This window comes from Haemorhous mexicanus, chromosome 14 (genome assembly GCF_027477595.1).
Source record: "Haemorhous mexicanus isolate bHaeMex1 chromosome 14, bHaeMex1.pri, whole genome shotgun sequence".
Lineage (NCBI taxonomy): Eukaryota > Metazoa > Chordata > Aves > Passeriformes > Fringillidae > Haemorhous > Haemorhous mexicanus.
In genome coordinates, this window is record NC_082354.1 from 5409646 (window position 1) to 5431108 (window position 21463).

General features: G+C 44.6%; 2 protein-coding genes across 9 annotated transcripts in view; both read right to left on the reverse strand.

Annotated features, from left to right (window-relative positions):
• TAF1 (TATA-box binding protein associated factor 1) overlaps window positions 1-7904 on the reverse strand; it is a 29448-nt gene extending 21544 nt beyond the window's left edge. For 2 of the 4 annotated variants that reach the window (XM_059858996.1, XM_059858995.1), the window contains exons 1-10: window positions 7743-7904; window positions 7321-7438; window positions 6629-6745; window positions 5736-5855; window positions 5062-5135; window positions 2855-3073; window positions 2205-2423; window positions 1821-2022; window positions 826-939; window positions 334-501 (exon numbers count right to left, since the gene is read on the reverse strand). In XM_059858996.1, the coding sequence (XP_059714979.1) occupies window positions 334-501; window positions 826-939; window positions 1821-2022; window positions 2205-2423; window positions 2855-3073; window positions 5062-5135; window positions 5736-5855; window positions 6629-6745; window positions 7321-7438; window positions 7743-7868 (1477 nt within the window). In that variant the 5' untranslated portion in view covers window positions 7869-7904. Of the gene's footprint in view, window positions 1-333; window positions 502-825; window positions 940-1820; window positions 2023-2204; window positions 2424-2854; window positions 3074-5061; window positions 5304-5735; window positions 5856-6628; window positions 6746-7320; window positions 7439-7742 lie in introns of all 4 variants that reach the window. The other 2 variants (XM_059858994.1, XM_059858993.1) reach the window with 1 other exon arrangement.
• Window positions 7905-7993: 89 nt separating this feature from the next.
• Window positions 7994-20824, reverse strand: LOC132333621 (rho-related GTP-binding protein RhoG-like). Of its 5 annotated transcripts, none has more exons than XM_059858898.1 (4): window positions 20737-20824; window positions 18389-18469; window positions 17268-17323; window positions 7994-12480 (listed from the first exon to the last, which is right to left on the reverse strand). In XM_059858898.1, the coding sequence occupies exon 4, from the start codon at window positions 12457-12459 to the stop codon at window positions 11884-11886; it is 576 nt and encodes a 191-aa protein (XP_059714881.1). In that variant the 5' UTR covers window positions 12460-12480; window positions 17268-17323; window positions 18389-18469; window positions 20737-20824; the 3' UTR covers window positions 7994-11883. The 5 variants fall into 5 exon arrangements, with proteins under 5 accessions (XP_059714881.1, XP_059714878.1, XP_059714880.1 ...); XM_059858895.1 differs by having other exon boundaries at window positions 18254-18469; XM_059858897.1 differs by lacking the exon at window positions 17268-17323.
• Window positions 20825-21463: the final 639 nt, after the last annotated feature.

A 21463-nucleotide genomic window follows, 5' to 3' on the forward strand; every position in this document is an offset into this window, starting at 1 on the left:
ATGCAAGCCAAATTAAGACAGTCACTCCTAAAACACATCAAGAGCCAGATTAATCACATTGAATTTAACTTTCAAGGCATTAATTTTTGTTTTCCTGTCAGTGCATTTAACTTGGAAGCTGAATGTGTACAGCACACCAATAAAGGTTATTAGCATTGCCACGTTCTGCTTAGGCATTTGACTTGCAAATTAACTTCAAAAGCCAGAACAAAGGAAGGCCATAAGTATTGCCCCAGTCCATTTATTTCCACTACAGTGTGATTATAAACCCTTGCTTTCATTTCCCCTTGTCTGTTCCCACTCAAGTCAAATTTTTGGATGCCATAAACGTACCTAGAATTATGTTTTCATCATTTGGATCAAGTGTTAAGACAGGGGGATCCAAGTAGGTTTCCATTGCCTGATCATCCCAGATGATATTGTCTTCCCAACGGCCATACACCAACTCTTCATTATCAATTGGGAAAATGGAGTACCAGGGCTTGTCTTCATCCAGGGAAACTGCAACAATCACAAAGTAGAACCCTTGAGAATTTTATATACAGAAAACTATTTCAGCCTTGGCAGAACACTATTTCAGATCTCACTCCTACATCTTACTGCCTCTAGCTTCCCCATCTTTCAGGCTTCCTGAGGCAGGACCTCTGAAAGGCAAAAGAAAACTGATCTTGAAAGCAAAGAGGAAGTAGAGCCCCAAGTTTGAGCTTTACCAATGCTCAGAGATTTTGCTCTTTTGAAACACAGCCTCCGAAAAGTTTTAGAGCAAACAAGTAGCCCTTCTAGCACAGAAATGTGTGTCACATGCACCTGTTCATGGGCCATTACCTTGCTGTTCAGGGGCCTTTTCCTTGCACTTTGCTATGCCCAGCACTCCTGCCACATTGGGTTTCTGTGCTAGAGGAATTGGTGAATTGAGCAAAGAGCCACTGCGGTTCAAACCTAGGGAAAAGGAAACCAAAAGCAAGGTCAGTTTGAGTGGGAGGGTCAGGGGCACTGCAGTGCCTTAAACCAGGACCAGGGGGTTGCATGGAGAGTGTATTTCAGCCTGATGGACCTACTGCTCATATCCCAAAGAGTGACATGTGTCATTAGAACTGGGAAAGCTTAAAAAAACCACACTTCACACGGAGCTGACTGCTGGAACCTGCAGCCTCTTCAGAGAACCTCCAGTTCACCCACCCAATGCCTCAGTGTCTTGTACTCACAGCTGAACACTAAAGAACTGACACTGGTACCCAGTAAAGATCTGACATCCCCATGAGTCTTTCCTTGCAGAAGCAGGATAAGATATGACAAACAGAAGACAAGCATTCATTCTACATGAACAATTTCAATTTAAAATGCATTCATGTCTAAAAGAAGTCTGAGGCTTGTAAGAATTGTTACTTCCTATCTAGAAAAAACAGTATACAATTTTTAGTTGAGGAGAAACTTCTGAAGACTTTTACATAATTCTTCCAATTAAAAACAAAAGTAAACAGAATTCCACTAGCCTATAAAAAGAGGAAATCCTAAGTGCAGCTTTGCTTAATATTAATATAGATGGATCCAGCATCTGGTATTCCACATGAGAAGAAGAAAGAGCTGGGATCAGGGATTTTTTAACAGAAGTGACCTACTCTGGTTTTAGAAAGAAACCAAGTCTCAGAATTCTCAGTGGAGCTGTGATTTTTCCAAAAAGCACTCCCTAACAGGGGGAATTATGTCCTACATCTGAGACATGCAACTGTACATGTACAATTTTACTAAGTTGCTGCAGTTGAGCATGTAATGAGTCAGCTCACTACAGCAAGTAAAGCTGGTGTGGGAGCCCTGATCACCTTGCTGGGCATTGTATGCAGTGGCATTTCTGGTCATGCTGGATGGCAGCCAGCCCGCCAAGCTCGCACGCTGTGTCTTAGTCCCTTTGTGCTTGACATCCTCCCCATTCCAGATGACATCATCCTCCCACTGGAGCTGTGTCACCATGAGGAAGTGCTCATCAGCTAGCAGATCATCCTTCTCCTTTGACGATTCTGCATCCTGGAAGGGAGTAATAATTGTTGGAAGATGTGATTTGAAAGACATCCATCCAAACTAACAAAGGAAAATTCAACATCTCATTTTGCACGGTGCGCAACAATCCACCAGCCCATCACCAGATTCTCATCGTGCAGCAATCCCCACATCCATCCCCACACTTTGCCCCATGGTTCCCCTCTCACCCCCTCCTCTGTGTGTCCTTTAGCCTCCTCCTCGTTCTTCTCCTTCAGCTTGAAGCCATAATCAAAGCCACTGCCGTCTTCAGGGATGCCCAGCATGTCGTACCAGAGCTGGGCGGGGCCGTAGCGCCACTCGGCCACCTTGGGCTTGGTGTCTGTCACCTTGTCTGTGTCACCAGCTGACTGGGAAAATTTCGACTCCACAGGTGCCATCATGGTAATCTGAAGCACAGCAAAGGAGGGAATGGTTACACTGGTGGTTTATCTAAGTGCCAGTAAGAGTCTCTTCTTCCCGAGTTTCCCAGCTTACTCTTATAGAAGAAAAGCATTTCTAAGAAGTTCTTTTCCATACTTACTAGCTGCCTCAAGAATGTTCTGCAATTAGACTTCCAAGAACACAGAGATTTCTTCATTGATACAAAGAGGGTAAACTCTCCTATTGATCCTGTACCATGGATGCAGCCTTCTCAGTAAGAAGCAATCACCTGAAGTCACTGACTAGTATTTGGAGAAGAGCTGCTGCCCAGCTGGAATACAAGCCAATTCTGTTCTTCACTTTTGAGGGAAAAGCTCCTTCCTCTAAAAGTTTCTGTCCAATCCACTGCTACCCCCAGCACTAGCTGGTGACCCTCTCTAAGTCTCAGATATCCCACCTCATCATCAGAAAGGCACTGCTCAGGAGGGGGAGGAGCAGCAAACTCATACTCCCAAGGAGATTTTCCTTCCACTCCACTCTCAACCACAACTTCACCCTCCTGTATCTGCACTTCCTGTGCCAACTCCCGGTGCTTCTTCTTGCGCTTCCTCCGGGCACTTCGCCAGACCGACGGAACGTTCTTCCCAGGGCCAAAGAGACGCAGGAAACGCAGCACCTGGAACGGGAAAAAACAAGGGGATCAGATTAAAACAGACACTGCGGAATGCTTGTCCTCACCTGAGGAACACTAATGCAAGAGAGCACTCTAAAATTCAAAAGCTTGTACAACCCCAGTTCCCAATGCAATCAACAACCTCTTGGTTATACTCAAAAAGAAAGCTTCTGATCCTTCTGTTTGACGGATCCCTCCTTTTCAAAAGGATATATTCTTAATTTCAGACACAGAAAAAGTCAGAGGGAAGAAAGACTGCCTTTACATATTGGACATGTGGTTAGACACCACCTGGAAGCAATTGATTTTCATTCTGAACAATCCACAATCTTCAGAAAGACAGATGGAGGTTGAAGAAGAGTTGAGAAAATTATCAGCAAAAGAGACAAGCTAAAAGAGAGTTACATAGAGATTTCTTAAGCAAACAGATAGATAATATGGCCCAGAAATAATACACTTATTTTTACTTCTATTATAATGCAGTTCCCCTATACTGCACACCTCCAAAACCTGCACTCATGGTAATGATACATTTTCATTCCTGTTCCTTCTATGGGTATGATTGCTGGTTTTTAAATGCTTAAATTTATTATTTACTTCTAAGAACTCTCCTAAAGAGGTAAAAAGGTATTTTTAAATTAACTGACATATTTAGTTTCCTAAATGAAATAGGAAATTAGAAATAGGAAATAGAATCAAAGATTTGCAGATACACCCTATTAATGTTCTCTGTTAATCTCTAACATTGATCCTCAAAGGAAATGTTTATATGACCACTCTGTCCATCTCTGCCTATCCATGTAAACCTTCTTTCCAAAACTCTCACAGATTATTTATGAACTTTATCCAGTTTCAATGACCTGTCAGAAGAGCAAAAGTCTCAGACATAGATAAACTGCTAACAGGTTAAATGGACACAAAAGTCTGCTTCTGCACATGCTATTTTAGGAGGTTTCATCCAAAAATACAATGCTATATTAACATGCACAGCAACCCATCCTCATAGGAAAATCTACAGGGCTTTAGGCTTTGCCAGCTCTATTGCTCATTAATTAATCATGGAAAGTGCTCGGCATTAATTGCTTACACTGATTTCTGGGCACACCCAACACTGAGCCAGTCTCTGATATTACATGCTGAGCATCAAAGAAATGAACACACTGACTGATACACAGGAAACACCAAGTTTGTAAAAGCCTAGAACACACTGAGAAGGGAAACTTCAGTGCTAGAGCCTTACCTATATTACCAACAGACAGTGTTCAGCTAAATCATTAAAACATGACATTAATTATGCAAATTATTCAGCTCCTTACACAAACTCTGAGGCACACATAACCAAGTTATCCTTATCCACAACTATCTGTTTGGCAACTATAAGCCCTTCTTCATTGTCCTTCTCCTCCTACCTTTTCCTCTCCTCTTGACAGCTTTAAAACTTCCAAAACAATTACTGAAATACATAAGCTGCATTTTCTATTTGGGAGCATTTAGGAAAGAACTGTAATGAATTTGCTTTGTGCAAAACCCAACCATTCTTTGAATGAACTTGCTTTGAGGTGATTTCTAATTTATGCTCAGAGCAATTTCAAGAGAGAATTAAGTAAAGATACAGATCACAAATTGTTACAGGAAAAGCACACCAAGTTCAGGACAGCATAAAAGGAGGAGCAAGTATTTACCAGAAAAGCCAGGAAGCAGATAGATTAGCACTGGTTTTTAATAATCTGGCAGAAGTATCAAATCAACAGGCCTTGCTATGGTCAGCAAAACATTCACACCCTGATTTATACACCCTGTGAAATTCCTGCAAATGGCAGGAAAATCATTAGATAAAATCAATCTGGAAACAGCAGCACACAGAAACTAAGAAAGTATTGAGTGAGCAAGAACATCTATGTGATTACTGAGTAGATACCCCTAAACACTGTACAATGCATATTTAGAGGGCTTACATGACACACATCTCCTCCACGTATCTCTTACAATACCTTGCCTGGTCGAAATTCTGGGAAGAGCTCTGTAACACTTGGCAACTGTTTGGTAGCATCTCGCTGCATGATTCCTGCAAGAGGAAGTGTGAGTTTGCCTTCCTTGGATTCTGCCTGCCTGGCTTCTTGAGGTCCCATCTCTGACTCAGAATCAGAGCTGCTGCTGAAATCCACCTTGTCGGAGGCAGCAGAGGAAGGAGCAATGATGGAGGGCAAAATGATACCGTCTCCATCTTCAGATACTACAATAGAACAAGCACCTCATAAACAAACAGGTCTCCTCCCTCTCCCCTAGCATAACCCCATAGTGCCACATTTACTGTTTATATGAAGTTATGCAAAAATTAAGCCTGTGCAGGCATTCTAAGTACCATTCTGCTTTAACCTTTCATTTTATCCTAAGCGTTCCAGGTGAATTCCCCAGCCACAACTGAGAGGATGAGATAAAAAAAACAGTTTCATTGTCAATACAGGTATTTCAACAGTCACTGGAAATACAATACTTCACCCTAGGCTTCAGGCAACCCTGCAACACCAAGAACACTCACCTTCAGATGCATGCAGCCTGCAGACCGAGTTTGGGTGATGCGTGGTGCCGCAGAACTGCTACACAGAAGCGCTCACTTTCTTCAGACATTCACATTGCCAGAGAGAAGAAGTAAGTCCTCACTCACCAGTGGCAGCTGCATCCTTTTCATCTTCTTTTTTTCCAGGTACTGGCGGTGGTGGTGGTGGTGGCATCAGCTTGGAATCAATGTCTTCACAGTCAGCATCGTAATCATCCTCATCTTCATCTACCCAGGCAGGAGACAAAACCACGTGTTAAACAGATAATAAAACCCAGGTACTCTTTCCATTTATTCTGTCTCAAACCTGATGGCATAGACACCATTCTTATCTTGTAACTAGATAAAATTCTTAGCAGTTCAGCTTCCTGCACAAACTCACTTGCAAGATACCAAGAAGGAAGGACAAAGAGAGACGGACAGAAAGATGACTGAAGCACTTAAAATCTATGTGTATGTATATATTCTGCTATGACCTCCTTTTACTCACAATTTGCCTATGCGTTCATATATTCTGCTATCACATCCTTTTATTCACTCTTTGTAGAACAAATAAAGAAAATGTGGCTAAAAAGTCCAAATCCCCTTCATATCTCACTAACTACAGAAAGTCACCAGAAAGGTTAAGTGTAAGACACCTTTAAAGAATATGCCAAGATGTAGCATTTACACCAGCAGCTACTGAAATGGAAAAGCTGCTTGGTTTTGAAAGCATATTCTGGGCCAGAATATAGACAGAGATACCTGGGACCAACAAAAGAACCAAGATACCTTCTGCAGTGTCTTTAAAAAAAAAAAAAATTCAAGAGCAAACAGGAGAGAGATACTAAGACTGACGTGACTCCAATTAGGAACTGATTCATTAAAAGAGGAAGACAGCAAGCAGTGGCTTCATCCAGAGTTTCACAAAAGCTGATACTGGGCTCTTGAAGCAAGGACTGAGAAAGCACAATGCCTCAGAACAGCTCCTAAGGCAGAGCTGCAGTGCTGGGCCCCTTTACCTGGCCTTCGAGCTGGCTGCAGGCTGCCCATCGCCTGCTTGTACCGACGGCTCTCATCCTCTGCCACTTCAGTGATGTCTGAGTAGTCAACAGCATCCTCTGTGCTCTTAACCCAGCCTAGGAGAAACATAAAACTTTATCCTAATTTATATTAGTTACATCAGGTGCTTATGAATCCTTTGCTATGCTTCCTTTATTTAAAAAAACAAAACTATCTGATTAGCATCTCCCACCAGAGCACTTCTCCCCTCATTCTAATCAAAAGCTCTCATGCCTCTCAATTTCCCCTAAAAGACTGGTAAGCAACCAAATTTAGCACAAGAAGCACTTATCACTTACTCATGGAAACTGTTCAACAAGTTCAGAAAAAGATATTATAATACTGTGTGCTAAGTAGGCTTCTTTAATACAAACACAGACTAAACTCATTTATGAAGGAGGAGAGACAAGTAAAAGAAAAAATACTCATAAAAAATTAAAGGGAACAGGTGCAAAATTGATCAGGAGCTACTGTGGGATTCTGTTAGGCAAGGTGGAGAAGGAAAGGCATTTAACAGAGAGCCTTTGACCAGCGACCACCAGGCTGCAGACGCTGCAGACCCTGCAGACCCGGGTGCATTTTGTTCTCTCCGGCCAGAGCTGTGACCCTGCAGCCCCTCCGCTCCCCAAGCGCAGCCATCCCAGGGCCAAACCTTCCTCGTCCAGGTGCGCTCCCTCGCTCTCGGCGCTCTCCTCCTCGCTGGCGGTGATCTCGGTGATGAGGTTGCCCAGGCCCAGCACGCCCAGCCCGGCCAGGTGCTTCTTGGATTCCTGGGAAGACCAGAGCTGGGAGGCCCCGAGCGCCGGGCCGGGCCGAGCCCCTCGGGCGCCTGCTGGGTCCTGCCCCAGAGCCCGCCCCGAGCATCCCGGGACACCCCGGATTATCCTGGGACACTGCGGCTGACCACCTCGATACATCCCGGTTCCTCCCAGCAGAGCCCGGGATATCCCGGTACATCCCGGCACGAATCGCGTCACCCCGGCTTCACCCCGGGATAGCCCACAGGTCGCCCCAAGCACCCCGTTTCACCCATCCCTCCGCCCGCGGCGCCTTCCCGGAGCGACACGGCCCTACCTTATCGAGGACACTGTCCCCTTCCAGCTGCCCAGCCTCATTGATGTTGCCGAAGAGGAAGCCGGCCAGGGAGAAGGGCTCGGCGCGGCCGCCGTCCGCCTCCTCCTCGCTCTCCGAGTCCGACATCGCTGCCCCGACACCGAGAACGAGCGGAAACGGCGGCGGGAGCGGCCCCGGGAGCGGCGCCCGCCCACAGCGCCCCCGCGCGGCCCCGCCCCGCGGCGCAGCAAGGAAGCGCAGACGCTCCGCTCTTGCCAAAAATTCCTTTATTGCCTCGAGGAACCGGGCCTGGCTTTCCACAGGAAAGAGCTGCCTTCAGCACAGGTGCGGTACAAACAGCAGGGCGAGTTAATGCGGCAGCCAGAGAGGTGACGAAAGGTTTATTACAATGTCATTATGCATAATTTATTAAAAAAAAAAAAAAGGAAAAGATACTTTAAAACTGTTAGATGTAATACAAATTATTTTATAGCATAAAATCAAGTTGCCAGTGTATGTATCAGTACCACACTTCAGAGTCTTGGGCTCCCACTGCTGATGGGTGGTCCTTGCTGCCCACTCTGGGGGTTGGGACCCCTCTGAGATCCATCCACTTCCTGGGGTCAGCCCAAGCAGCACCAAGGTTCTACAGAGTGAGGTTTAGCACCCGGAGACAAAGCACAGGGAGGTTCTTCTAGTTTAAATTTCATAGAAATAGCTACAGCTGTAAACTGAAGAAAGCACTTCCAAATCTAAGCACAGCTCATGGATATCCTTTGGACATACAATTCCTGAACTGCTCAGCTTCAGCTATATTTAAAAAAAAAAAACAAAAAACCAAGTAGTTCAGAAATCATTTAGAAAGGAAAGGTTAAAATCTGTGTCTTCACAGTGAGTCTCTTCTGTGAATTAAGACATACACATTGCATCTCTGTTCAGTAACAAACCAAAGGACCTTGAACCGTTCAGGAAACCCACACTGAGTTTTCTGACCTCCCAAAACAAGACAAAATCCAGCCATGAGATCATGTGAAGTCTGTATTTTTTAACTGCCCACAGAAGAAAAATAAAGCATGGAAGAAACAGAACCGATTGTAAACTGAAGCACTGGACTACTTACAAAAAAAGGACCAAGAATTCCAGGGAGGGAAAAAAAGAAGGAGGATCAGGAAAGGAGAATGCCCACTGAAAGGAAAATCTTGCTGGATTTGTCCTAAGGCTCACTCTAATGGGAAGCAGAGGCTGGAGGAAACCAGCTACTAGCCAGGACTTTTACTCCCATCAGAGGGTGACAGATATACAAAGCATTTAAATAACCAGGTTCTCCAAAGTGAGTAAAAAGACTTTGATGGTTCAAAGTTCCCTCTGCTCATTTTTATCACTATCATGTTATTCTCCTCAGCACTGTTGTGCAATCCATTTGCTAAGTAATCTAAGTGGGGATAAGGTGTTCTGGTATAATGTAATCAACAGTGTAACCAAATCAAATAAATTGATTAAGAGGTTGAATTTTATCTCGCTACACTCTCTTCCAGTTCACTCCAGGATGGCTGCTTGAGCCTACAGAAATGGAGGGGTTGTGCAATAATACCTGCTCACAAGATTTCTTCTCCACAAAATGCATGTAATTCAGTTAGAAATAACCACAAAAAGGCACAGGATTTAAAGATTTCAGTATGTAAAAAAGTAAAAACTTTTAAAAACAGTAGTAGCTTCAGTACAAAACTGCAAATATATGTAGCCAAAAAAAAAAAAAAAAAAAAAAAAAGGTAGGCTTTTAATTTCAGGCACCTCTTAAGACTAGTTCAAACATATCACAGACTTTTAAAGTACATTTCTGAATAAAGCAAAGGTTATGAGCTTGCACCGGGGTCACTAGACAGTTGATTTAGGTCTGACCAGCATTAAAACAAACCACGTGCACTGGCTTAAATAAATACATTTTAAACATGATAAAGTCTATTTACTCAGTTACTGAAATTTACCTACAGAAAATACTCTTGAATTACAAGGCACAGAGTTAATTGCTGCCTGCAAGCCCAGCCCACACTAAAGGCCTACAGCTAAAGCAAAGGCAGAACGTGGTGAGTAGAGGTTATCTCAGTGAATTCTCTACACCCTCACAGCCTTCAGGGCAGGAACCACATCTGGAACAGCACTTCCTCTGCAAGTGCAAGAGACACAAAGACACTCCAGGCAATGGCACTTGGTGAAGAAAAATGTGCAGAGTGTGTAGGCTTCTGCAAACATCCTGCAGAATGGGTGTTCTGGTACTACCTGTGCTCAGTTTGGAACTCTGGGTTGGTTCACTGACCACAGGCACCAGTATTTGGATTAACTGCAATTTATAATCTGTGGGTTGCAATTGGCTAAAGCAGCACCAAAATGAGCACATCTCAGACTAAAAAAACTGCAGTTAGCGTCAGCATCAGTTACACCAGCTGAGGAAAGGCACATCCTCTTCAAATAGAGGAATTAGAGCACAAATACCAACATTTTTATCCAAATAGTGGAATTAGGGCACAATTGCAAACGTTTCCATCCACCTGGTATTTCTGCCAGCATCAGATAAAGCACGGTCAAATTAATTAACACAAGATCCCTAATAACCTTGTTGATGTATTTTCTGTTATCTTGCTAAAATGAGGCACTATTTTTTTTTTTTTCTGACCAGGGTATACACCAGTGCAGTTTTGCATGTGTGGGAATCACAAGAAAAAAGCAAGTTCTGAATGACCAATTGAGGCTGCAGCCAGACAAAGACAGCACTGTCAACTTCAGACAACAAAGCCCAGTCCAGCACCAGTGGTTTCACACAAAGTATCTTTGAAGCATGCTGCTTTCATACCACGGAGCTGGAAGGTTGAGTCTAAGGAAGGGCTCATGCGCTCACTCCTCAGCTGGTCCCGGAACCATACATAAAGAACAGTGCACATCCTGAAAATAAAAGCCAGCTGCCACTTACTAGAGCTGCTAAAGAAGGTTAAAAAGTATGTAAATAGAACTGCAGTTAAAAAAGAGTTCATAAGGACTGAGCATCCAGGAGAGGAAAAAAAACACCCAGGTAATCCTATCCAGTGACTGGCTAACCATTACAGACTGAACTGAAAATAGGAAGAAGCAGGGGTTCCTGTAAACAGAACCTCCAAATTTTCTGTCAGCCTTCTCACAGAAAAACAACGAAGGAATTTGCCATAAAAATCTCAGATGGTGGCCCCGAGAATGTTAGGAATTGAAGCAATTAATTCCTCAAGGGCAAGCAGGCTGCTGTCAAGTCTCTGGGATTCATCAAAGGGATTACACTGAAAATCTCACTTTGAGAAGTGTCATCCCAAATACCTCAGTCAGCCTGAGAAGGTAATTGTTAAAACTTTATTCTCAGGGTGCAAAGTCTCTTTGGACAGTGAAATAAAATCTCAGTTTAGAAGATTATGGAAGACTTGAATCTAAACTACTCTTCCACTTCTCCGCCTCAAAACTATGAAAATCACTCATTTGAGTGAGTCATCATTATTCTAAGTTCCTTACATAAGGAGAAATCAGCTCCTGCTTCTATTAATAAATCATTGCAGGTATTCCCTTGGTCTTGCTCATTGCATTAACCCTGCCTAATGCTAACTCTTCATACAATCAATCACAGTTCACTACAAGGTGAATCTCAGTAATAGTTCAGGCAAGTAAATTTTTGCAAGTAAACAAATTGTTTTCAAGCTTTAAATTGACAAAACAACTGGACAGCCAGACTTCTGTTTGTAAAACAAATTCAATCAGTAAATCAAGGATGGGAAAAGCAGCAGCTACACTTAAAGCAAAGTTTTCAGGATTTGTGCTTTTCAGCAAATCTGGTAACTGATGGCTATCTAGTAAAGAAGTGGCTTTAAAGAGGTCTCCTCTTTTATTTTTCCTCCACTAAAATAATCAAGTGATCCCTGGAGAAGCTGGAGACTGGAACTTTAGAAATAGAGTAGGTATTTGACCTCTCAGTTGGAAAAAAAAAACCTGTTCCGTTTCAGTTTCCCTGAAGCAGTAAGACTGCAAGAATATTCATTGTATAAACCATTTCTGCTTAGAGCTGTTAGTGCAAGATGCAAGTCTTCAAATTAACTCATTAAAAAGCCCTCCAAGATTCTAGTCAACTTCCAACATCCATCACCCAAGGCAACTACAATAGGACACATTTTCTTGTGTTCTTCTTTGTCACAGGATACAGAACTGCACGGACAGCTTCAGCAAAGACCTCCCGAACACCCTCCTGATTCAACGCCGAGCACTCCAAATATTTGACTGCTCCAATTTGTTTGGCCAGAGAAGTCCCCTGCTGCGGGGTAGTGGGAGCCAAGCTCTGCTCTTTCAACTTTTTAACCGTTTCCAGGTCACTTCTCAAGTCTCTCTTGGTGCCCACCAAAAGGATGGGGACGTTTGGACAGTGGTGAGAAACCTCGGGGTGCCATTTGTGCCTCACGTTGGCGTAGGAGGAGGGGCTGCCAATGGAGAAGCAGATGATGAAGACGTTGGTTTGGGGGTAGGAGAGGGTGCGCAGGCGGTCGTACTCCTCCTGGCCCGCAGTGTCCCAGAGGTTCAGGCTGACTGTCCGGCCATCCACGGTCATCTGGGCACTGTAGTTGTCAAACACAGTAGGGATGTACTCTTCTGGGAAGGCGTTGGTGGTGTAGCTGATGAGGAGACAAGTTTTTCCCACCGCGCCATCTCCGACCACCACGCACTTTATAGTCTGCATTCTTCAGCCAGGAACAAAGTCCTGCTCAAAGCAAGAAGAGAGGAGTCAGGCAAAGCACACTCGGAGGTGGGTGCTGTAAAGATAAGCTTTAGCAAGTGTTTTTAATAGAGCTGAGGATTTCTTATCACATTCAGTGTCTCAAGCCACTCCGAAGAGGCTAGAAAGACAATAGTGAAATGGAGATGCAATGAGTGGAGAGCTAAGTGACAACTGGCTGCATTCCAACCATGTAAGTACAAATTAGCCAAATTCCCACAGTCTTGCCTTACTGCCAGACTGTTTCCCACAGGCAAAAGGACAAGTCCTTAGAGGCACCTGCAAGTGGAAAGGGATTGTGACCCAGTAACAAGATACTCTGTCGTTTGCAGGTTCACACATCCACCTCTGTACACACACACACTCTCCAACACTCACACTTGCCTACACAGTCTGCTATCTAAACAGTTTACCACAAAGAAAGGTCCAAAAGTTATAAATAAAACCAAGATATTAATTTCTGGGCTGCGCTGCTACTGTTTACAATAATTCACTACACTCAGATCAATCAGTCCTGAATAAGCTACATTATTTACAGGACACCAGATAAAAGGTTCAGAAAGCAGCACCCTCAAGAAAGCTGTTCTTTGAAATCTAACTAGCCATAGTAACCCAGATTAGAATCCATAAAGAATTTTTCTAAAGAAGCCAAGAACAGATTACGTTCACTAATCACTGACAGAACAAGCAGGACTTAATAGGCTTGAGTTACTTGGTGTCCTCTAAATAATGAGCATGAGAAAAATACATGTCCTAAAAGATCAGCAGTCAAACAGCTTTCCTGGGGAATTGTTACTCAGGAGATACTTGACACTTTGAGGTTTTCCATATCCCTTTCTTGGTATGTGAAAGGTAGGTCTGGCAATCAAACAGATACAGTCTAAAACACAATTAATTTTAAACTTTCATCACACGAACAGCAAGAAGTTTGAAAATAGCAAGGAACTAACTACAAGCAGTCATTTGTTGTACGTTTCTTGTGTGCTGGAGCTTCAACTGCCAGCCTGAACAAGAAGGAACTTGCACCTGCCTTCTCACCCAAATGCCTTTGAGGTACTATCAGTAATCCTCAGCTTGCACCAGCAGAAAATAACCTGCTTCAAACAGAAGAGAATAGTGGGAAGAACTTTTTAGCAGGGCCTGTTATGATAGAACATGGGGCAATGGCTTTAAACTAGGAAAAGATTGATTCAGATTAGATATAAGGTAGAAGTTATTTACAGAGAGGGTGGTGAAACACTGGCACAGGCTGCCCAGAGAAACTGTGGCTGCCCCATCCCTGGAAACATTGAAGGCCAGGCTGGATGGGGCCCTGAGCAAGCTGATCTCACTGAAGATGTCCCTGCTCACTGCAGGGTGGTTGAACCAGATGATTTTCAAAGGTTCCTTCCAACCTAAACTATTTTGATTGCATATTCCAGAAAGATCTCAGCTCCAACACCATCAAAGTAGCAAAGGGAATGCAGACCTTCAAGACCACACAAACAAATCAACAATTCATTCCCATTTAAGCCTCAGCTATGTCCTTTTAGACAAAGTCTTTACCTGCATCCACCTTCTCACTGGGAGCACACAATTCTTCCGAACTAAGTGAAAATAGGCTTTGCACAGAGCTGCAACAGGCAACTGGAGTGACACTGACAGGTCACTACAACACACAGGGCTTGAGGAAGCATCAATGTACCTGCACAGACACTGTGGAAACCACACGTGGTGGGAAGGAACCAGCACCTTGTGCTGCTACTGCTGCCCCAGCCTGGCTGGACTGCAGCACACAGGGCAGGCTCTAAAGCCCATTCCTGCACTTACATCAAACCCCTGAAGTACCAGAACGTGCTGTGCCAGAAACCTGAGTGGTGACCAACACCACTGCTTCCAGAGCAAAGGTTTTTTTCCCCAAAATGAACTATCTGTGCAACAGACAATTCATTTTGAGCAGTCAGTACCAAATGACATCACAGAGATGGCAGAGCTAAGCCATCAACAAAGGTCTCACGAAGAACCAGATGATAAACAAAGCCTTTTATATGCCCAACCCCTGATTTCTAAAATAAACAAGTTGCAAACACTTGTAAACAGATCTCTCTTGAAACCCCAGACAGGGACTTACATCTCTTAAATCTCTGTGCACTTGTATCCAGAGCTCTGCCCAGAGTGACAGGGAATCCCCAAACTGCAGCCCAGCTGCACATGACTGGCACTGGCTGGAAGGACATCACAGCAGCATCCTCAGGCAGCACAGCTTCCCAAATGGATAAACTCCAAAGCCACCTGTACCCCAGACCATCAGCAGCTAACACATTCTGATTCAAAATGTCTAATGAAACCGTGTTACTCAAAGATTACTTTGTTGGTGTTTTATTTTAGAGCTCATTAGAGATTTCCATTTGGAAATCAGTAATAAAGTAACAAAAAAACAAAAAAAAAAAAAAAAAAAAAAAAAGCCTGAAACATGAATGCTCTTTTCAGGCCACTAATACCTTGAATTACCTCACTAAAACTGGGATTTTAGAAGAGCAACATTTGCAAGGGGAAATTACTGCAGGCAAACCTGCCAAGGCACTGGGCAAAGTATTAACTAGACAAACAGAGCTAAAGAGCTTGTAGGCTTTTAAGTATGATTCTCTGAAGGGCCCCTTTAAAGGAGGTTGCCTGAGCTGAAAGGAATCGTGTGTGGCATATGCAATACAGAAAAACAAACACACACCAGGATACACATTCCTTGTATTGAAACACAAAATTTAGATTAATTAATCAAAAGGTAAAGAGTAGAAAGAAGCTACTAGACTCCAGAAAACTACGTTGTGAGCAAGGGCAGTTTGGTTAAAGATTTATATATGGAAGACAAAGAGTTTTTTAATTGAAGTCACAACCAAGCAAACTAGTATTCCCTCCACCAGATCTTTTCTATTAAATCCATTAACTCATAATGTATGAAATCTCTAATTATATTTCTTTAGTAAACAATTTGTGTACAATAAAACTGATAAGATAGTAAAAAAGCCTGGGTTCAAATTTGCATGGAAAATTCCTATTTCTGAAGCACCCTTGAAGTTGGCACTGCATGCTATCTAAATATAAATATACATTGAAAAAAAATCCCATACTCCAAAAACAAAATTATCAACAAATATTACCAAGAGTAGGAAAATTGGTTTAGGGTTTGTTTGGGATTTTTTTTTGTGACCTTCAAAAGAATTTTTGGGGAAATTTTAGAAAGAAAAATTTCACATATGACAAGTAACAAGAACTGAAAGAAAGAAAAATACAGATTAACACGTCAATATATAAAAACCCCTCCAATTTAGAAACAGAAAGCTGGGCACAAGCTTCAAAGCTGAGTTGAAAGGTTATGCAGCTAAAGAAACAAGTGAACAGAAAATCCAAAGTAGTGAGAGGTAATCTGGGTTCCTTAATCCTTGCAGAGAAAGGACTTTTATTGCAGTTGAGGTTCTAGCAGTTACAGCAGAATGGGAATAATTTTCAAATTAAATAATCATTTTTTAAAAAGCAATCAGAAAAAAAAGAAAAACCACACCAAATCAACCCACGCAGAAGTGTTGTGCAAAAATACTTAGATAAAAGTTATTTCTATCTTGTCCATCAATGACTTTGAATTTGAAAACTGGCATTCCCTGTTTGGGTTAGTTCCCTTCTCAGAAGATGCTACAAAGTCTGACTTCACTGCCTGCACACCTGGCACTTCTCTGGAATGTGCAAGACTTCAACATGTCAAGACATCATCTGAAGAGCTGCTCCTGTTCTGACCTAATTAAGCATTTTCTGGTATCATTAACATGGACAGTTTGCTCTCCAGACAAACATTTACTGGGGAAATTCACTACTTGGAACACACACACAGAGCAACTTCACGCCGCATCAAAATTTTTTTGTGGGAGAGAAACAACTTCTAGATCTTCCCTTCAATATTCCTGAAGGGAAGTTCCCTGTCTGCTGAGAGAAGGGAGAATACAGTGACAGAAAACAGAGAGAAAAAAGGAACCTGGATCCTTTTGGAGTTTTCTAGATTTATGCTTTTTATACTTCCTACACTTGTAAAACCCCTTTGCAGAACTTCTTAGCAGGACATGCCTCTGCCTTTGCTCTGCTAACATCAGATGCTCTTTGCTAGGTGGATTTTAGCTCTGATATTGCTCTCTGATAAACTCACTCTCACTGAGTTTGTCAGCTCTTCCTTCCTTCACTTTACAGTTTAGATAGAGCCCCATTTTGGCCAAAAGGGAGCAGAAAACTGTCCAATTCAGCTGAAATCAGCTGTACTGAGCTGTGTCATTCTGCTCAGCCATCACATTTCATCAAGCCCTGTTTTGGAAAGCCAGATCCTGCTTTACCAGGGGCAGGCAGAAATTAAGAAATTGAAACAATTGAATTGCTCATCTTTCAGTAACAAAAACTAGATCAGAGACAATTCACTCTGTCTGCCTGAAACACGAAGTCAGGCAGGAACTTTCAACAAAGAACTGGGTGGATAGGGCAGTTCTAAATATATCACACCATCCTCACCCATGCAAAGGAGTCAATTCACATGTGCAGCTTACCCACCAGCCCTAGCAGGGAAGAGAAAGGGGCTCTCAGCAATTTAATCAAGACTCTGTTACTATCCCACAACAGCTCAGCTTACTTGCCATTGTTTTAGGCAAGTGCCAAAGGCATGGAGAAGTGCCAGGCTTTCAGAATGCATGCCAAGAAAGAGCAGAAAAAGTTAAATAGGAGACCTCATCCCTCATATCCTTCAGCAATGAATGACCTACTTGGACTTCTCAGTGCCTCTCAAAGTTTTCACACCACTTTCTGTCCTGCCATTTACCTGCAAGGAAAAAAAAAACTGCAACAGCCTGAGTGGCTGCAGAGAGGGGGGGAAATCCACAAGGGAAGGCAGATTTCAGCAGCACAGCAGGAGCTCTGCAGTCCAACACCCAGGCTCCACATGAACAACAGAACTGAAGGAGCTTGCTCTCTCCCGAGCTCTTTGCCTATAAATTCAGCTCCCAAGCACACAACAGGAGTACAATTCTTGCTGGTTGGTCCTTCGGTGCCAATGCTAGAAAGCCCTTTGTGCCTTTTGACACAAAAAGTTGCTTCTAGGAAATAAAAGAAACCCCTCAAAACCTTTCAAATAATATTTTTTAAATCTCTACCTCTGTCAAATTAGGCTGAAATTGGTTTATTGATTTAAAGATTTTTTTTTTCCAGGGATGAAACTCACATAAGCAATATTTCTTAGGAATCTACAGAGAGAATGAAGTCTTTTGCAAGAGGTATTTGGGCAACTCACCTACACAACCCTCTTCTTACAGGCACTTACACCCCAAACTTTATAGCAGAGCAATGCTATTAGTGACCAAACATCAAACACCTTCAATTCCACCAATGCAAGTTATTGAATGGATCATTAATATTTCCAAAAGGCATTAGCTCATGGAAGAGATGCACAGCTGATGCAATAACACTGTGACAAGGTGCAGCTGCACAGCGCACAGGAACTCAAAGCCAAGACTCCAGTAGATATCCAGATCCCCAGTGTATCAATGTGACACATATCCTGCCATAATCAAAAGCTGCAGAGTATTAAACTTGGATTTCCCTCCTGCAACCACGTGCAGAGGCATGGATTAATCAGTACAGGGAGCCTTCACAGTTTACTCGAACACAAGTGACCCTTTGATGGAGAGCACAGCAAAGGTGTAAGAACAGGAGCCAGGGCTGCAGGGAGCTGTGCCCACTCTCACTAACTCACCTCCTAGGTGATCCAAGCAGCTTGGTCCAGGGGTTCACAGTCAGCTCATAAAAAGTTAATAACCATGTCCTTCCCACCTTCCATAGGTTCTGACAAGGCTTTAGTCACTGCTGCTGGCTAAAAAACAAACAGTACCTCAGACATAAAGTTCTGTGGAGGGGCGTTTTAAGCTCGCTGCAGGATGAATGATAAATCCAGTTTGAGCATTCTTGATTCCTATTTGAGGGAAAAAGAAAAATAAAAAACTGTTAGTGTGTCTTCCTATCATCTTTTGTCACCCGGCATTTGCTGGCAGTCTCGGTTGTAACAAAGCCACTGTTGTACATGAAGGGCAATGTTACACCAGGAAAATCTAAGCTTCTTTCTGTGAGGAAAAAAAAACCCTCCACACTTTTCAATGGATTGCATTTCTCTGAATCCTCCTCCTCCACCACCAAATTTCACCAGGGAGAAAGGGGGGGGGCAGGGGAGGGAGATTTAATAACAAATAATAACACAAACAAGAATAAACAAAGAATAAACCCAAACAAAACCCAACCAAAACCAAAACCGAAACAAAATCAAACAAAAACAGAAAACCTGAAACACGAAACAAAAACAAACAAACAAACAAAAACAAACAAAAATGCACTTGTTCAATCAATACCAGTTTTTTCAAAGAGTTTTGGTATGACTAAGACAGGAGTTAATGCTCGCACTCAGTGTGTATTTTATCATGGCTTGTGCACTAGAATACTGCAATCATTGCCAAGACTCATTTGCATCAAGCACTGCAATTCTAAAATGTGAGCAAAAGTTACCAGAGTCAAGGAGCCTCTCAGCAGTTCATGAGATTTACACAGACTGGCGTGTAAAGTAAAAAAATATTCCCTGTAGAGGTACAAATCTTCACGTGGCACCAGATTGTGTGAAAATACTTTGGACCCCTAAAGAATCACAGCCTCATCACATAAACAAATCAAACCACACGCTCAGCTTCCTCCTACTAATTGCAAACCGCATATTTTGCTGTTTCTCCAGGATCTCTGTAAAGTTCCCTCTATGAATAATATTAAAAAGCTTTTTTTAAATGGAAATATTAATCTAAAATATATCTCATAATCTTGAATTCCATGTAGAAAAACCACTGTGCTGGTGAACAGTGGCAAACTGGCTCCAAAGTATGCCTTCAAGTGATGTATTTTACATCTTACACGGAAGAGAACGTGAGCTTTTTAAAAATCAAAAAATGAGCTTGGGGCAAAGAGCAAATGATACTGCCACAAGAAGTACTGCACCCCAGCCCAGGACACACGTTGCAAGCATAAGGTACACATAAAAACACTTAAATTAAAGCATTTAAAGCTTTTTTTATAACTCAAGAGTAATTATGATGGGAATCACAAGCGTCTATAATAAACAGATACTGATTACTCACTGGTTCCTGAAAAAAAAAAAAAAAAAAAAAAAAACCAAACAAAACCAGAAAACAACACAGGGAAAAAAACAGAAAGAGAGAAGTGCAGAACAAATAAAAAGCAGCATTGCTTCTCGGGGTTTGAGGTTAAGCAGGAACTCAGTGCAAGTTATTATAAAACTGAAAGTTCACAGCATGCAGAAGAGAACCACTGAGCTGATGAAGGGGAGCTCCGTGGCAGCTGCTAAATGAGACAATACCTGGCACCCCCCAGAGTGCTTTAGGTCGCCACCTTGCACTGTTCTTCCTGAGACAGCACTTTGCCACTTCTGGAGAACAAATCCAACCTCCCTATCCTTACTTATCCTACTCTCAGCAGTGAAGCAAGGGACCTTCCCAAAGGCTACCTCACCCTGTGCCAACTTTTTATGACACTCGCTGGGAGCAGAGGTCGCCTTAAATTTGTGGCGGTGCTCCTGATCGGGATTAGCATCGCGCTGGCATTGGAACGGAACAGCCCAGCCCAGCCCAGCCTCGGCACACTGCGGGAACGGGGAAAGCGCGACCTGGCCTGCCCCGCACACCCCGGAGCACAGAGAAGCTCGTTCCAAACCCTTCCCCAGCATCCCTGGGCCCCCGACCGCCACATTCACCTCCGCACGCACCGCCCAGCGCAGAAGCCGGGGCGCGCATCCCTTCCCAAAGCCCTCGGGGCACGAAGGAGCCGGCACGCCACGCGGCCGCGGAGCCCCCGCTACCCCCGGGCTGCCCTGCCCCGGAGCCGGCCGCGTCCCGGCGGGACAGGTGCCGCCGCAGCGTCCCCCGGGACGGGACCGGCGGCGGGCGGGCGGGCGGGCGGAGGCCGCGGACTGCGCCCCGCTGTCAGCGCGGCCGGGAGCGGAGGATGTTCCGGCACGGCCGGGCGGGAACACACGCGGCCACACGCGGGGCCCGCCGGGGCCGCTCCCCCGCCGCCCGCCGGGCCCGCCGCTCCCCCGCCCGCCCCCGCGGGCTCTCCGGGCCCCGCCGCTCCTCCGCCCCTCCCCGCGCCCCGGCGGTGCCGCCGCCGCCGCCGCCCCGCGCTCACCTCCGGCGCGGCCCCGCGGCCCCGCTCTCCCCGCGGACCCTCGACCCGGCCGCGCCCCGCGCCCGCCGCCGCGCGCACGCGCTCTCCGCGCCGCCGCTCCCCGAGGAGCCGCCAGGGGGCGCCGCCGCGGGCGCGGCCGGGGCGGGCGGAGCGCGGGGAGCGGCGGGCGCGGCCCCGGAGAGCGGAGCGGAACGGAACGGAGCGGAGCATCCCCTCGGGCCCGGCCGGGGGCTGCGGCCGTGCTGGAGTGCTCCGATACAGCCCCGCCATCCGCCCCCCTGTGACCCTGCTGATGCTAAATTCGTTATTTTGTAATTATGCCTTGTCCGAATATATCTTGAGCGAGGGGAGTTGGTCTGACTTTGGATGATTTCTCAGTAGATTCACTTCAAAACCCATCAGCAGAAATACGCACGCCTGTCTGTGTGCACAGCCACAAATACGTAACATGAATCCTTAATAAGGACAATATATCCTTAATAAAGATAATGCTAGCTAAAAGGAAGGAATGGCAAAAGTGAGTGTTTGCTTTTGCTCTCTCTACACGAGACTGTCCAATGAAGTGGCGCTGTGGCAGAAGATGGTGGGGTTTTTCACAAGGGTGAGTGCTCCGGTTCCTGGCGTGCGCCGCCCCCGTTCCCGGCGCTGTGCCGCGTTACCCCGCGCAGCTCCCGCGGACATCCCCCGCCTCCGCAGCCTGCGCCTGGCCCGGGGCGCCTCCGGCATC